This window comes from Drosophila busckii, chromosome X, assembly GCF_011750605.1.
Source record: "Drosophila busckii strain San Diego stock center, stock number 13000-0081.31 chromosome X, ASM1175060v1, whole genome shotgun sequence".
Lineage (NCBI taxonomy): Eukaryota > Metazoa > Arthropoda > Insecta > Diptera > Drosophilidae > Drosophila > Drosophila busckii.
In genome coordinates this window covers 11,145,982-11,163,143 of record NC_046608.1, presented here as the reverse complement: position 1 = coordinate 11,163,143, position 17,162 = coordinate 11,145,982, and the positions used below count along the sequence as shown (strand labels likewise).

General features: G+C 41.8%; 1 protein-coding gene across 1 annotated transcript; it reads left to right on the top strand.

Annotated features, from left to right (window-relative positions):
- Positions 1-6,498: 6,498 nt before the first annotated feature.
- On the top strand, positions 6,499-7,665 carry LOC108605934 (sentrin-specific protease 8). Its single transcript, XM_017995755.1, has 2 exons — positions 6,499-6,589; positions 6,646-7,665. Exon 2 carries the CDS (start codon positions 6,651-6,653, stop codon positions 7,569-7,571), a length of 921 nt encoding a protein of 306 aa, XP_017851244.1. The 5' UTR covers positions 6,499-6,589; positions 6,646-6,650; the 3' UTR covers positions 7,572-7,665.
- The last annotated feature ends 9,497 nt before the right edge of the window (positions 7,666-17,162 follow it).

Sequence of the window (17,162 nt, the reverse complement as noted above, 5' to 3'; positions counted from 1 at the left end):
ATCAAATATCGTTCAATGGCAACGCGCTGGCGAGGCGATTAACAATTCATGCGGCTGCTTCGCACAGCTGTGAACTCGCATTGAAAATAGCAAACAAGCGTCTGATAAAGTTAAAGTGTTATGCACGAAAATGAAATCCTAATGCAGATTGAATGTTTATAGTACACACATACATATGTATCTATGTATAAGCAGCACACGGACTTAACGTGCACGGACTCGCTGCCAAACAAAAATAAAAGGGGAAACGCAAATAAATTTTCGCCTTGGCAAACACGCGTCGAAGAAGAAAACACACGCACACGTGAAGAAAAAACACACACACACACACACACACACAGTCAAAGACGATGGCAACCAAGCCAGCACACATGCTTTATGTGGCCCATGGGCGTAGCTAGGGCTTGGTCAAAAGCCATTCGATTCTTAAATGCTTTGCTGCCTTTTGCTTGTCCTTGTTTCGACTAAAACAAAGTTGCATTAGTTTTTCAATTCAACAGCTTGTGAGAGGGTGTGCTAAGCTATCTAAATTGAATATTGTCTTTATCTAGAAGCCCCTACCTGGCCACGTCTATGGCGTAGCCCACACTCCAATTTTTGCCAGTCAGACGCACTCGCACTGTGTGCAAGCGCATTTTAAATAAAATTTTTTATAAATCTGCGCTGGAAGACTGTGCTCTTTGCTTGCGTGAAAGGACGAGGACATTTTATTTGACTTTCGTGTGCCTTTGAACTGTAAAGCTGCGAGTAGCTTATCGATCTTGCATTAGTCAATAACCCATTTGCCCATAATCGATAGCACTACCAATAAACTTTTATTTTATGTAGTTTTTAGTTGTTAAATCTTTAAGCGCTTAAAGTACGAACTAATATATATATATATATATATGTGCTTGTGTGTGTGTGTGTGTGTGTGTGTATGATTGCTAGCAGCCCGACTGGCGTCCACAAATCACAAGCACAGCAGCTGACAGTATTAAACTGCGTCGCAAATGAAAATTCTTGGTGGTCATAAAATAAAAACCCGCAGCATCCGACTTGCTAAGTCATTGGAGCCATTAGCATGCGGTCGGTCTGGCTGGTCAGCGATTAGAGCCGCAAACACAGCAGAGCAGACTGTGCCACATCTATAAATACACACATACACACACACACACACAGATACACCCACACATACAAATATGTATATACCACAACCCACATAAAAGTATGCAACGAAAAATTGAATATGGCAAAAGTTGACAATTAATTAGCAAATATGTTTTATTAATTAGTATAATTTTCATGCGCTGGCACACACTCAGAGACTGATTGATATACATATACATACATATATATATATTGTATATAGTATGTATATGCACATAAATTAACGAGCAAACTGTGTGACAAAACTCTATAGAGACTTTGCATGCTGAGATATTTCATTAAATTAAAAGCAAGTAAGAACTGAAGAAGTGCGAAAACAAAAAGCAACTAACAAATAACTGCTAAATGAAACTTGAGTAATTAGATTCCAAACAGGCGAAAGCGCTGGCAATGAATGCATGCAAAAGGAAAAAAACAGAAACAAAAAATTGTTTGCATGCAGCTTTATTAATAATTTAGTTGCTCGAAGTGTTGCTGCTGAGCTGCAAGTGCTGCAAATATGTTGCATGCTTCTTGCTAGCTCGCTAGATATGCATATGTATGAGTGTGTGCGTATGTGTGTTTCTGTGTATGTGTAAATATTTGCATGTGTCTACTGTTGGCCGCGCTTTTGTATACATTTTCTGAAGGAAGCAAGCGAATGGAACCTTGCGAACCCTTTTAATCTCAGCGAGTTGTTAGAGCGTTTGTCATCACACACACACACACACACACAGAAACATGTGTGTATGCATATTAAATAGCACTACAAATAGATAGACATAGGGAGGGGCAAACTAGCTGCTTGGCAAAGGCCAAAGGTCCTGACTTTTACTGCTTGCTTAAAGGCCATGTGCATATTTATGTGCGTTTGCCTATGCGTGTGTGTGTGTGTCTATGTGTGTGCTTGCATAACATAATATTTTATTTATAAGCATTCACAGAGGTAATCAAGAAAGCAACTGCAAGTTGTCAGTTCAATGTCCGTCCGTTCAATTGTTCGTCGTCGTCTATCAATTAAATTTAATGCCTCCTGTCAAAGGCATAAGAGCTCTCGTTACAATATTCATAAATATTCATGGCCAAGCAAACGCAAATTAACTGCGCAAAGCACACACAAAGAAACAAAGCAATATGCAAAGAGCTTGCCAGCAACAAATATAAATACATGAATGTATACAAGGTCTGCTGCCTATAAACTAAATCCTTTTTGAAATCATGCTGTTCGACATTGATGCTGCCGCCCCCAAGCCTCTGCAGCTCAAGCATGAGCTCTGCCATGGGGAGTAAGCGCCACTTAACGCTTGATAAGTCACACAAGACAGAGCAGAGCAGATCAGAGCCGAGAGTCTTTGGCTGAGAGTTAAAGGTGCAGGTCGTTTTAATTTCCATGTTATTGATTGCCAGCAGCAGCAGCTGCAGCAGAGTGGGCGTGGCCTTTAGCTGTTACCTTGTGTGCCGCTTTCTTTTGTCATTCAACCAAATGAGCGCACAGCAAAAAGGCTGACGACGACGACGCTGATGAAAAATCACAAACAAAAAGCAGAAAATAGAGAACTGAACTGCACGACTTTTCACTTGCGGCTTTAAGTACTTTAAGACAGGCAGCCAGGCATACCCTAATGTTGCTTGCTGCTCTGCTGGGTATCGAGAGTCGAATTATTTTTGCTGAGCAGCTGCTACGCCCATGGGCTGGCAGCTGTTTATAAGCTGCTTGTGTGTGACTCGTTGGGGGAAGCACTAAAAATAGTGCTTAATGCGTATATATACAATTTATTGTAGTACATTTTGTTTGGCATACACTCAAAGCAGAGCGTAAGCTCTTGAGGTACACACACACTCACACTCACACACATGGCGTATGCGTAATATTTGCAAGCAATACAAGCGAACGCTTTAAACGCACTTTAAATTTAACATTAATTGCCTTTCAAGCTCAATTCACGCGCTGATCCCAGCAAGAAACTTGTCAACTGGGCTCTGAGCTTTTAAATGATGTCATTATAATTTACGCACAGGCTGACAAATGAGGGTGTCACATGTCCTCGTGTATACGCACATGTGTGCGTGTGTCTGTGTGTGTGTGTAAGCAAAGATTACCAACTGACTCAGGCAGCACTTACTTACATAATTACCGCACTTGATGAGAGAGTGTGGGAGGGAGGGGAGAATGAGCAGCATTTATCAGATGCTTGGCAATAAAGAGCGACGTCAACTCAGGTACTCAGGTTTGTTTGTGTGTGTGTGTGTGCATGTGTTACAATGCCCCAAAGGCGTCAGCACTCGGTAAGCTCTTTTATTTCAATTATACAACAACGACGACGCCGCCGGTGCCGTCGACGTTTGTTGCCAGCAAACTCACGTGCCCTTTGCGCATTTAATTAGCGCTGCAAAAGTTATGCAACCTACAAACCAAATAACAACAACAACAATAGCAGCAACAGCAGCAGCAGCAGCAAGAAGAAGAAGAAGGACGCACGTTACGCCGCTTGTGGTGTTAGCAATGAACGCTCTGGGTAAAGTTTTGATGGCGCCACAACAGCAATACATGTGGGCGAGCGAACTTTCTGACAACTTGCGCTGCAAATCAAAACAACAGCCAGACTTTCAACAGCAGCAGCAGCAACAACAACAACAACAACAGCAACAAGTGGCAATGTTGAAAGAAATTTGCGAAAAGTACGTAGCACTTTCTACTCAACCGCATTGATGCTACTTCACTCTTAGGCAATTGCTTAAATAAGAACGAAAACTTTCAGCTGCATTTGCTCAGGCAATTGAAAAGAAAACTGTGCAGTGCAGTACGGCTTGCTCAACTAGTGCATACACTTTGTTTAGAAAGTTAGCAAGTGTTTGTGTTGTGTACTGTACTTAAATAAAATTAAATTCTCGCGTCCAGCATCAGCCATTCCAGGTGGCTTCAGTTTATTTATGCTTGTACCACATAATCAAATGTTCTTTTAGCATCTCTAACGAATCTGCAATTTTATTGCTGTCGGCAGCCTCAAATTCACATTTCATGCCGTTATCATTCTCATGTGTTCGTATACAGTGGCGCTCAAAGAAATTCGGATGCTTACAAATTGCAATTTAGCATATTTTGTTTTTTACTTCATAATAGCGAATAATGTTTTTAATGTTAATGCATACAGATTTTCAAAGCTTTAGCTTATGTTAGTGTTCGCATATCTTTGTACACTACTGTACTTACATACATATGTATGTGTGTACATATTTTATGAACTGCAGCATTACAGGCTTTTGCTCTTGTTTTTTTTTTTTTGTTTTTATGCTTGTTATTGTTATTATTATTATTATTATTGTTGTGCATATTTTACCGTACGGTACATAAAAATTATAAAAAAAAAACGAGGGAGCAACGAAAGAAAATAAAAATGAATTTTCGCGGGTTTCATAAAATACAAACATTCCGAGTGTACTCGGGACCGAAAAATTGTTTGTCTTTCAGCTGTTGCTGCTGCTGCTGTTGTTGTTGTTGCTGCCTTTGTTTTATGGCTTTTGGGTGCCGTGTTTTGTTTTAAACGCTTTCTTTTATTTTGCTGCCGCTTATTTTATGCGCATGATGTAGGTTTAAGTTTATTTGAATTTTGTTTATGATTAAAGCAACCGATGGGGGGAAACTGCGCCATAAGCAGCTTAAGTGAAACTCACTGGTCACGCGTAAATAAACTTTTGCAATTATCGATAAATCAAAGAAAAGCGATTCGGAAACTATTTGCAAGTCCTACATAATTATTTATAAACTAATTTGTGCAGCTTTCACGAATGAACGCCTGGCTGGCATATATACATATATATATATATATATATATAGTGAGAGAGATGTGAGCCATCCTAAGCATTAACTATAATTGTTGTGACCATTCACGCGTTCCATTGCTAATGCGCTACCCACCACACCGCACCCCACCACACCACACGACGCCCATTTACTCAACACACTGCATTCTTAACGCAATAATTGCATTTTAAGTGGCAACTTCAGCATTGTTTTTGTACTGCTCGCTGGCAAACTCATTGCCAATGTGTGTGCAGCTGCAACCGCAACCTTGCCCCATGCCACAGACCAGAGCATAGCAGCCCCGTTTGGCTATTTGGCCACCTTTTTGTATGCATATTTAATCCAACTGCTGCTGCTGCTGTAGACGCTGAACTGACCTGACCAAGCGTGGGCGTGGCCTGGGTGGGGCTGCTGTGATTCGCCCCGAAACAATTATCGTGCATTTGAGATAAGCTTTGGATGCAGCGCACATCAATTTATTAAAGTTTAAGTGCCTTGCACCACTTTTGCAATCAGCGCTGCCAGCTTTCATCAACGAGACATTCATTTGAATCAGTCAGCAACAGCAACAGGAGACGCACACTTGGGGCACATACTAGTATCAAAGGCTGATATACACAGCCGATATAATATGCAAAGCAGCAGCAGCTCTAACATAACATATGCGTGCACAATTAAAAATTATTTGTTTTTATCTGGCGAAAGTTGTTGAACATGCAAAACTCAGCTTTCAAACTAAATTCCAATTAGCAAACTAATAAAGCAGCTTTCATGCTTCAGTTTCGGAGAATTAAGCTCAAAACAGGAGAGCAGCACTGGCAGCCCCACTAATAATTATTTACTTACATGTACATATGTGCTGCATATGTACATAATATACATATGTATGTATATAGCCCGCTTATGTGCGTCACCCACATGCGATGGTCGCTTCATTTTTTATGCCCTCTGTTGATGCGTGTGGAGAGCAAAGTAGAGAGAGAGAGAGAGAGAGAGAGAGAGGGCGCTGCCCACAAGAATTTTTGCACAGTGTTAATGTTATTTTTCGCAACTGGACGGACCAGCGAGTCGGGAGTTGAGACTGGGGGCTTGTGGTTGCCATAGCATGGGCGAAGCAAATGAAATTAAGGCGACAGTTGCGCTGACGACAACAAATCCTTTTAAATAAATCTCAACTCAAGCGTTTATGTGGGGAAGCAGCAGCAGCAAAGGAAATGAGTTAAAAAAGATGTACAAAAAAAGGAAAACATGTACACATAAAAATAAGCAAGAAATGAAATGAAATTAAATTTAAATTAATTACCATGATTTGTTATGGCAGCCCGTGCAAATTGCTAAAGGACTTAAGCTCGCGGCGAGGCCATGGAGCGTGCGTAATAAATTTACAAAAGGGATTGAGCGGCAGGCGAGCCAAGCCAAGCCAACCCAACCCGACACAGACGCTAGTGTCGTTAAATTCTGATGCACAATCGATAACTGAATTGCAGCTGTGCTTTTCACTTCCAAGTGAAACGATCTGGCAAGGCTGTGATTGACAATTAAGGCCAAAAAAGGAAGCTAAAGAAAATTATTGTTGTCAAGTTGTCACAACTCAGCAAAATTCAATTTTTCGTCACTTGAATATCCTAACTAAACAATTGACTTGACCAAGTATTTTATGTAAGTAACAGCGACAGCAGATTGAACATCCAATTGAAAAGTTTGAGTGCACGCAGGGAAAATGCCGCGCAACATACGTCAGAAGAAACGTGCCGAGCGTCGAAATGGAGTTCAGGCGACGGCAGCAGCAGCAGTAGCGAATGCCAGCAGCAGCGCTGGCGACAAGAACGCTGCGGTGGTGGCGCTTAAGGATGATCAGCTGCTCGACGAGAATGCCATGGGCGATGGCGCCAACTTAAAGCTGGCCGCCACTCTAAGCGACAACAACAACAATAACAACAACAGCAGCAGCAGCAACACCAATGTGCTGGCTGTGAAGAAGGCTGCGAAGGCATCGCGTGCGGATCCAGTGCTCGCCTCGTTGGCCAAGGGAGCGCTGCGCATGAGCGATGTGCAGCTGCTGCATGGACCACATTGGCTTAACGATGCCATACTTAACTTCTACTTTGCCTATCTCGAGGAGGTCAAGTACAAGTCGAACCTGGACTTTCTGTTTGTGACGCCAGAGCTGTCGCAGTGCATGGTGTACATGGACGACAAGGAGCTGCACTCGCTGCTCGTCGATGATCAGAAGGCGCTGCGCAAGCCTTTTGTGTTCATTGCGTTGAACGATAATCGTCCGCGCCACGATGATGTGCGCGCTGGCGTCTACTGGTCACTGCTCGTGGCCTCGCGTCCGGACAAGAGCTTCTTCCACTTCGACTCGTATGGCGGCAACAATACGGGCAGCTCGCTGGAGCTGGTGAACAACATCAAAGATGTGCTGCAGATGACGCATGCGCGCTTTCGCAACATGCGCTGCCTGCAGCAGAACAATGACTACGATTGCGGCATTCACGTCATCTGCATGGCTGATCAGCTGACCGACTATGTGAATCGATTCGATAGCGTTGATGGTGTGCCCCCGCTGCACCAGGACGTGATCAAGGCCAAGCGCAATCAGCTGATCAAACTGATTGCAGCCATAGGCGAACGCATATAAGCGAAACAGAGTGATGGACAAAAATATTTTTACACAGACTACACACGGCAAAGAACAGAGAGAGAGAGAGCGGGAGCGAGAGCGAGACAGAGAGAGTTGCTGGCAGTCTCTCTCACATACACACACACACACACACACACACACACATACACACATAGATATATATATACAATTGTAAGGAGCTATTGACGCATTAAACGATCTTAGACATTTAATTGTATAAATACTGCAATGTGGCAACTGTTGGCTTTAACTGCCTCTCAACGCCTGGCAAGTGGCAAGTGGCAGCTGCAACTGTTTGTGGCAACTTTGCCACACCGCAAAGTGTGTGCGTGCGTGCGTGCGTATGTGGCATGTTTTGTTTGCCTTCAGCTCTGGGGCCAACGCCTGCTTAGAGTGTAAACTCAATTTACCTGTTCGAATTGCTTTTTACCCCCTTGTTGCTTTATTTAATTTCAACCAACCAGCCCGCCCCGCCCCTCCCCCTTTGCACTTTGCCTGTAATAAGATTCTGTAGCGTAGCATGTCCTTATTCGATTTTGCCGCAGCTAGCTGTTGAGTGCTGCTGCTGCTGCTGACAAGCTTAAAGTGGAACGATCTATTGCGCATAAAGTATACGACACGTTGTGCCAAAAGCTGATTTATCTTTGCCACATAAAGTGTGTTTTGACTGTGTCTAGAACTCGAACAGTCGTTGCTGTGCGATTGCTGGCTGATTGCCATTGTTTTATTGTTTGACTTGTGGCTTTTGCTGCTCGTTAGCGTATTTATTATGTTTGCCTTGCACTTCACACTAGTCGCTGGTTACGCCTACGCTTGTGGGCTGACATTTGGGCTCAACCAAAAGGATATATGCATAAATGCAAAGCCTAAAGCTAGTCTCTCTTGGGCCACCTTGCTAATGAGCCATGAGTCAACACACACACACAGACACATAAATAAATAATCTGGTAAGTGATAAAATATTTATAGCCTGCTCGCTTTAAGCATGGCCACTTAAATAGCAAGCTTAAAGCCCAAGGCTCCATGTCCTTAAGGCGAATCAATCAGCCAGAGCCAGAGCAGAGCATAGCCAGCTGCTTGCAACTTGCCACACTTGGCGCCAGCTGCTTCTCGCGTAGGGCACAGCGCACACCTGAGCAGCTGAAAAATATGTTGCATAGCCATGTGGCAGTGGCACTGGCAGTGCCAAAGTGGCGTCTCCTGCTTGACTTTAAAATGACATCGAGCTGTCGGCGAGTCCGTCTCTGTGTTTGGGTGAGTAAGTGCACGACTGGGAAAACAATTACACTGAGAGAATCCAGCCATAAATATAATATTAGCTCCAGCATTGAATTCACATTCGAAGCTCCTGCTTGGCGCTGTGGCAACAGCTGCTGCCATTTGAGCACATGTCGGTATGTTTTTTTTATTAATATATGTACTAGCTAAAATACAACAGCAAAGCAAAGCTAAGCCAAGCAATGTGACAACTAATTGAAATTTTATATTAAATTAGATATGTTTTTGCATACAGACGTATAGAGCACCTCGGGGCAGCTGGATGCCATTGTAAGGACTTTCGTTTGGGCAAAGGACATGCTGGCACATTGTGCTCTGTGCTGTGTGTTGACTTTAACAAAAATTTATGTTGTTTACTTTGGAATAAGCATGCGGACCAAAGCGAAAGCGCACAAGTGATGCTCGAGGATGACTGAGCATGAATGTCCCGCTGACAATGGCACAGCAGGACCCCACAGCACACACACACACACACACACACACACAACCACATACATACACAAATGTCCTTAAAGCCAAATGCATTCCAAGTGCAAATCTACGTACGTGTTAGTGTGCATTATGCTCAAATTCGAAAATCAGCAAATTCTTGCATTATAAATAAAAGAATGCATTAAAGCTGAGCGCAGCCAGCGATGCCATACACTTTGACGCAATAGTTCGGCTATTGAGAAAATGCTAACGGTTTTGAAGCAGCAAAAAAGTTTAATTTTCAAAAATAAAAAAACATACCAAATTTGATTGATTAGGTTGTATAAGAAACAAAAGAGTTGAAGGCTTAAATATTGTGGGCGTCAAAAGTTTTTTCTATAAATTTGCTGGGTGAGAGCGAGGAGATAAAAGCTGTAAATAAATAAGAAACGAGGAGGGCCCTATCGACTAAGTTTGTGTTGCTGATCTGCCTGTTATATCCGTGATTTCCATTTCCCATAAGCCATGTCAAAGTGTATAATCAGCAAAATGCAGCAGGCCAAGCTGGCAACATAGCTGCTGGCTTAGAGCTTCAAAGCGTCTGTTGCGCTGTCTTGCCATGAGCTGGCTTAGCTTAGCTTGGCTCAAAACTTTGTTTTAATGCCATAACGCTTATTGAATGATTCACACACACACACACAGACAGTTTCAATTAGCCAAGCTTTATCTTTGGGATTTGTGTGGACGAACGCCTTGAAAGCGCCCAAAGCTTTTAAAGTGGGCAACAGCATATAATTATGCACAAATATTTATGCAAATGACATGCATATATAGCAGCTAGCTGGCTGGCTGGCTGGCTCTCTCTCTCGTTATACATACTATATTCCAATTGAAAGCAAATCGAAAATTAAATGCGAAAACAAACGCACAGCTGAGCACATTGTCAAATTGTACTTGAGTTGTCCTTTGGACGAAAATTTCCAAGCCAAGCCAAATGACGCAGAGAAAATACAAGAAAAGCAGCCGCTTTACAACAAAACACGAATAGTGGAAGGGGCTGAGCGTGGTGGTGACCATCTACAAATTGCAGAGCGGCCCCATAATAACGTTAAGCATAATAAAGCAATTTAATGCTCGAGCAGCAACAATAACAATCTGTCATAGCAGCAGCCTCAAACTCACGGATAGATAGCGGGGGTTGGATAGGCAGAGGTCAGTATTTGGAATCCAAGGTTGGAAAGGGGGGGGGAGGGGGCGTCACGATTGGTTTTAGCTGCTCATGCATGAATTTCAACACGTTACGTATACGCATTGTTACTTTGCCTTTGCTTAAGTAAATACGTACAGTAAGTACAGTGAGCACAACAAATGTGCAACATATGTTGGCAGTCATTGCTGTATTGTATTATTATTTATTTATTTATTTGGCATTCTATGCAAGTGTTATTATTATTGCTATGTCCTTAGCTATAATCGTTCGCTATCCGGTCAGCAATTGGGCAGCTACAATTGTATTAACTTGGCTGACTGTCAGCTAAGGAACAACAACGACAATAAAAAAAACAGAAGCAATGACAGTCTATTTAACTTTCTTTCAACTTCTCTCTCTCTCTCACTTGGCTGCTTGGTTGTTAGCCAAGCTGTTTCGGCAGTTGGCACAAATTATTGAAAATTATTCCAAAAGCCAATTAAAGTTTATCATTGGATGCTTCCGCTTTATAATAGACCTTATCAGTGCGAGAGCTCTTAAAGTGTTCACTGAACAGTCTGCTGGCTCTTTCTCTCTCGCTTCCACACACGAACACTTTGGGCGCAGCCAAGTGTAAGCCATAAAGCGATATTTGCTCACGTTACGCCTCACACTTGTGCGTGTGAGTGTGTGTGTGTGTGTGTGTGTGTGTACCTTCAGTTGAAGTCAGGAAGCTATCAACGCCGCTCAGGCCTCTTGCTTGCTCTGCTCATCAAGTCTCTGTGTCAGCAATGTCGGCGGCGTTGACGTGCAGCAGACATTTAACTATAATAAACGATATTTCCTTCATATGCTGACAAGCCCATGTTGCTGCCAACTTCTCATGCTCATGCTTAGCTTACATATATATATTGTAGGTAATCCAATGCAGCGTAGCAGCAGCAGCCACAAAACGCTTTACATACATAACTTGGCCCGGCCCGGCCCAGCTCGGGCAACTTAGTTGGCCCTGCTGCTGGCATTTCAAACTTATAACTTGCAACTCAAAGCCAAAGCCAAAACCCATAAGCACTTGCATACGCTGCGTAACTAAATATAACATAATATACATATGCGTATACATACATGGAAATATATTGCGTATACGTAATGCGAGCCTGCCCTAACTTAACTTGCCTTGGCAGCACTCTTGCTGGCCGAATGCCCAAATGAACGAACGTTCGCCTGTTGTCAGCAATGCCCAAGTTTATATTATTTTATATACATACTTATGACCTTTTGTCTGCCCAATAACAAAGCGAGCATTAGTCAAGAATGCGGCTACAGTTGGCTCACGCTACAACAGACAGACAGACTGTTATAATCACTTAATCAGTCACTGTATCAGTATCGAAAGCAAATTCAGTTTCAGTGCATGCAACGAATGCAAATTTAGACTGCTAATTAACATGCTCATGCTCTACTCCCCGCAATGATCGACTAATGTATAAAGTAAAGTATACTATGCGTATAATGAGATGACGAAATCAAACGAATCTGAGTCTGAATTGGTCAACACAGTCACGTACATACATGCATACATATATATTTACACTAGTCGGCACTGTTGGCTTCGAAAAAAAGCTGAAAATATTGCAAGGCGATTAAACAATTAATATATAATATATAGTCCATTATGTTCAAGCAAGAGGCAACATAATGCGTATCCTTTTTACATATTTACGGCCTAGTCGTAGTCAAAATTCTATCGAAATGCCTAGCTTGGTATCCAGCTAAACTAACTTCTGATGGGCTCGATGCTTTTCCTTGAAGAGAAACAGAAAGTTACAAAGCGAAACATTGGCCCAAAATGTTTCGTCTAAATAAATATGCCGACCAGTGTATACAATAGCTTAGCAAAGATGAGAGGGGCCCCAATGAAAGCAAATCAAATAAATTACATTAAAGAAAAATATGTAATAAAATAAAAAGCCGCCGCTCACTCTCACACTCGCACACTCACACACACGTACGCTATCAAACAAAAGAGGGACAAGAGGAATGAACAATGAAATGTACATATATTGAGAACAAAGCGTCAAAAGGCACAACCAAATAAATAAATAAGTGAAAAAGGCAAGGGACTCCTTAAAGGACTAAACAAAATTAAAAAAGATGCCCCATTTGTCATTTCTATAGACTTTAAGTCAGTCGCACCAACAGCCAAAAACATTATAGCAAATGATCCGAAGCAGCTTTTAAGGAATTTACCAAGTTTGTGTTTAATGCGTTTTGTTCTCCTTCCTGATTTGCTTTGTGTTGTGTTGTGTTGTTGAAATGCAATACAAATATGCAAAGCTATAAAATGTGAAAAATATCAAAATGAAAAATGGCAGCAAAGGCACAAAAAAGCGGCAGCAACAAATTCCATCAAACTTTTGCCAATTCATTTAAAAATTAAAACTTTTGTTTCACATGAGCTGCCACGCCCACACGCCCAGTGTACCTGCACCAAAAGGCGGCAGCCAGCCAGTCAGCACATTGTTTGCGACCGACGACTGACGCCAAAGCTCTGGCCCGCAGCTCCCGCAGGAGTAGCATTCATTGTTATCCGCTCGACTCAATGCTGCTCAATTGAACGACCATTGTGTGTGGCTAAGGCCCGCCAGAGCCCGTTCCCACTCCCCCCAGCAACCCAGCCAGGCCACTTGCTGCTCAAAGCGAGCGTAGGCTTAATGTAGCTGCAGCTGCAGCGCGCTCAAAACTAGGCTATGAAAATGTTACAGCCGCTGCCGCTGCCGCTCAGGCTCTTGTCCTTGACAGCCATAATAGTCCAGTAAGCCAGCGACAGGCAAACAGCATTAGACATTCATCTAAGCCTCTCGTAATCCAGCAATGGCCCCCAAATTGTTTCTACCCATACATGTGCATATCAGCAATGCCACTTACCTGCCTTTGTCTCTGTCTCTGCCGCAACGCAAGCTTAGACGCTCAAGTAGCTCAAATCCTTTACTTTATCCCACACGCAAATGTTGCTAAGCCATAGTGACAGCAAGGCGGTTAGCAACATGTTGCAACTGCGAAGAGCAAATTTCCCTTCTTGAGCGAAAGACCGCGCTGGAAAATTTCCATTGGCAAGCATCGAACTGTGCATGCTCCTGCAATTGAATCCAAACAATAAAATAAAATAATTTAAAAAAACAGTCAAATTAAATATAATTATAACTACAAATAGTTGAGATTGCAATTAAGAATTTAAAAAAAAAAAACCCTCACAAAATACATTTAAAAGATATCAGGATAAGGTTTACATATAAATTTATATTATATAAAACTTTTTTCAATTGAAAATAAGAGCTGCATGAAAATATCTTTCGAGCGCGAAATATTTGCATATTTGTTGAATATTTTTTAAAAGCGAATATCCCCTATTTATTAAGACGCACACCCTGTTTTCCCGCTCGTGGAATGCCTGGAAGTAAAAGAGTAAATTTCCCTTTGCATTCAGTGTAGGTTGTTAACCGCAAACTGTAATTCAAATTTAAGTTGCAGCCACTGCTGTGGCTCTGGCTGCGGCTGTGGCTACTTGTTTACTGTTGCGACAGCTAAACTGCAATTAGTTGAATATGAATATTGAGCCTCCAGCCAAATGCACTTTAGCAGCTAAACTTCTAGCTGCAAGCTGCAACAATGCGATTATTATTATTTGTTATCCATAAAGCCGCTGTGCGGCAGTTGTTGTTGTTGTTGCTGGTAGCTTAATCTTGTTGCATGCAACGCTGCATCCATTTTTGCACACATGTATGCACATTTGCATGTCAATTGCATTATTGAGTTCCATTTAAATGCCCGAGGACAAAAATAATTGATATTTTTGCATTTGGATGCCTGGCAGGCAAACAGAGGCAGGCCGACAGAAAACATAAAATGCATGTTGTCAGCAAATAATTAGTTTACTATGAATTTATTTAAAAGGCTTTTAGCTTTCACATGCAGCATAATATAATATACGCAATATAAACAGAGACAGAGAGAGAGAGAGAGGGTGTGTGCTGGCTAAACTAATTTCTGTGTTTATCAAGCGACAGTCTAATTTAGGCTAAGCACAACTTATCACAAACGTTTACGTGCCTCATCTGTCAGAGCAGTTGCAACTGCAGCAACAGCAACAACAGCAGCTGCAACTGCCAGCTGCAAGAGCGAGTATAATTAACGCTGCCAACGAAAACGAAACATTTGCTGCTAGCTACACTAGCAAAAAAACAACTGAATGCTTGCAAGTGCAGCAAGGTCAATTAGCTAACATATAAATTCACCAATGCTAAGATATTGCAGAATTATGGGATATTGAGAAACGATTCTTGATGGCATTACTATTGGTGCTTCACCAACAATTCGCATTGCTGGTAAACAGTGAAGTTACGTTCACTAATGAGCCGTAATATTTGTTCTGCTGCGCAGTGTAATCAGTGAGGCTGCCACACACAACTGAAACACAATTTCTATTTTGTTCACAAAGCGTACATCGCTTATATCGGCTCGAAAGCCGCTTTGTATATAAATTGTGCATTGTGCAGTGTACATTACGAACTGTAGACTGTGGACTGTAAGCTGTGTAGTATGTAAAGCATTCGGCTGTTACAAAAGGAATTTCAATTTGTGCTTTCCTTTCAGTTAACTCACCCAGTCAGCGCCAGAGCGAGGCAGAGTGGAAAGAGACAGAGAGTGGTAGCATTTAATTAGCCAACTCAGTGGCACAGTTAACGCACTTGGCACGACCAAAAATATTTTCAGTTTTGTATTGAAGAGTTGTAGCCGCGCTACTTAATCTTCTTTCTTTGCCACTCGACGACAAACAACTGGGAGCCAGCAATTTTTGCAAATATTTAATTTGGCAGCGCAATCGAACAGTGGCGACAACAGCATCCGGCGCATTTGCAATGACATGGGTCCGCTGGCGGGTGGGGATTGATACAAAGAATGCACTTTAAATGCATTGCATTAAATAATTAATATAAATACGCGAGAGAGTCACAATAGTTTGCATTTCTTTTGTCACTCGCTCTCGCTCATTACGTATACGTAAAGCTGAACTTTCGTCTGGTGAGCTCAGCCGTTCAAACTTAAGCCGAGCTGTGACTACTTACGTATGTATGTTATGCTATGATACGGATACGGATGCATGTACGTGGAGACAGACAGAAGCTCTCCAGTGTGAAGGCTTGTAAGCAAATTGAGTGCGCGCCTCTCAATGTGTGTGTGTGTGTGTGTGTGTGTGTGACTGTGTGTTGCATGCAAAGAGGAGTAGACATCAACACAAAAAACCTTTCAAAAAAATCGTTTGGCGCACACACATTCCAATTTCCGCTTCATTTACGATTTTTTCCTCTTCGCTGTGCTCCCAATTCACACATGGGCATATATCCATGCATGTATGTACATACATTTCAATTTTGATTTCTATGCACTCACATGCATGCAAAACAAAATTGCATTAATTTGTAATTGAACAGTTCAATACTATGAATAATTTAAGAACAATGTTTTACCACTTATAGCTCTTAGGATATAGTTTAACAATAAGTTAATAAGCCAGACTCGCTGACTTGTTGCAGTTAATTAATAATATAAGAAAACACTCACCATTGACTGATGATGCAAAAGCTTAATTCAAATTAAGAATCCAATCCAGTCAATTTGTTATGAACATCACTGCTTAATGATTTATGCTCATTTTCGTAGCTAACTATTACAAAAGGAAGATCTATATGTTGGAAAATGTAGAGAAAATAATAAATTAATTTTAATGAATTATTTGGAATATGCACTCGCGACACCTGCTGTTTGCTTTCAACAATGTACTCGGATAACAGTTTTAAAGCCATTTGCTAAAAATCCCGTCCATCTAGCGGCAAGCATTAAGCGCCAGGACTTAATTGTGAATTGCCTAAATAATGGTATGAAATAATTAATTGACCAATATCTTTAAACTTAGCTAAGATACGAACCTCGAAGTATTCCCCCTAATGAACAACATCAAGCTCCATTTTCTGCGTTGTGTCTTGCCTAAATAATGGTATGAAATAATTAATTGACCAGTATCTTTAAACTTAGCTTAGATACGAACCTCCAAATATGCCATCTATCGGCCACCGAGAGATTGTTGGCCATGCTCGCTACTGCAGCAACAGCTGCTACATGTACGGCAACAGAAGCTGCTTTTGCAGCAGCTGCCGACAAAAATGCCTGTGAAGGAGTGGGAGCAGGATGGAAAAGGAGAAGGAGAAAAAGGCTGTAGAAGATTTTGTTTCGGATCCAATGCCAGATGCGCCTGGCGAAGATTTTGATTGGGATTTGCACTTGGAGAAGGAGGCTGGGGAAGATACTGATTCAGAGAAGGAGATCCAACTCCTTCTCCAGATGGGGGTTGGGGTGAAGGTGAAGGAAGATTACTAAAAGAAAAAGGCGCTGGGTTGGGCAGAAGAGGAGGTCGATAAACATACAAACATGATAATCCAAGGGAACAGAAAAATGCGCCAGTGCCTGCGCTGCCACCGGATTGTTATGCCAAACGATTTTACATTACACTACATAACAAGGATTCATTAAGTACTCAGTTCTTATAACAGGTTTCGAAACTGGGTTCTTTTCTTTATGATTGGCTTATTGCCATGTGTCATCTTATCTACTACATAAAAATTGCATATACATCTAGATTTTAATTATAATAT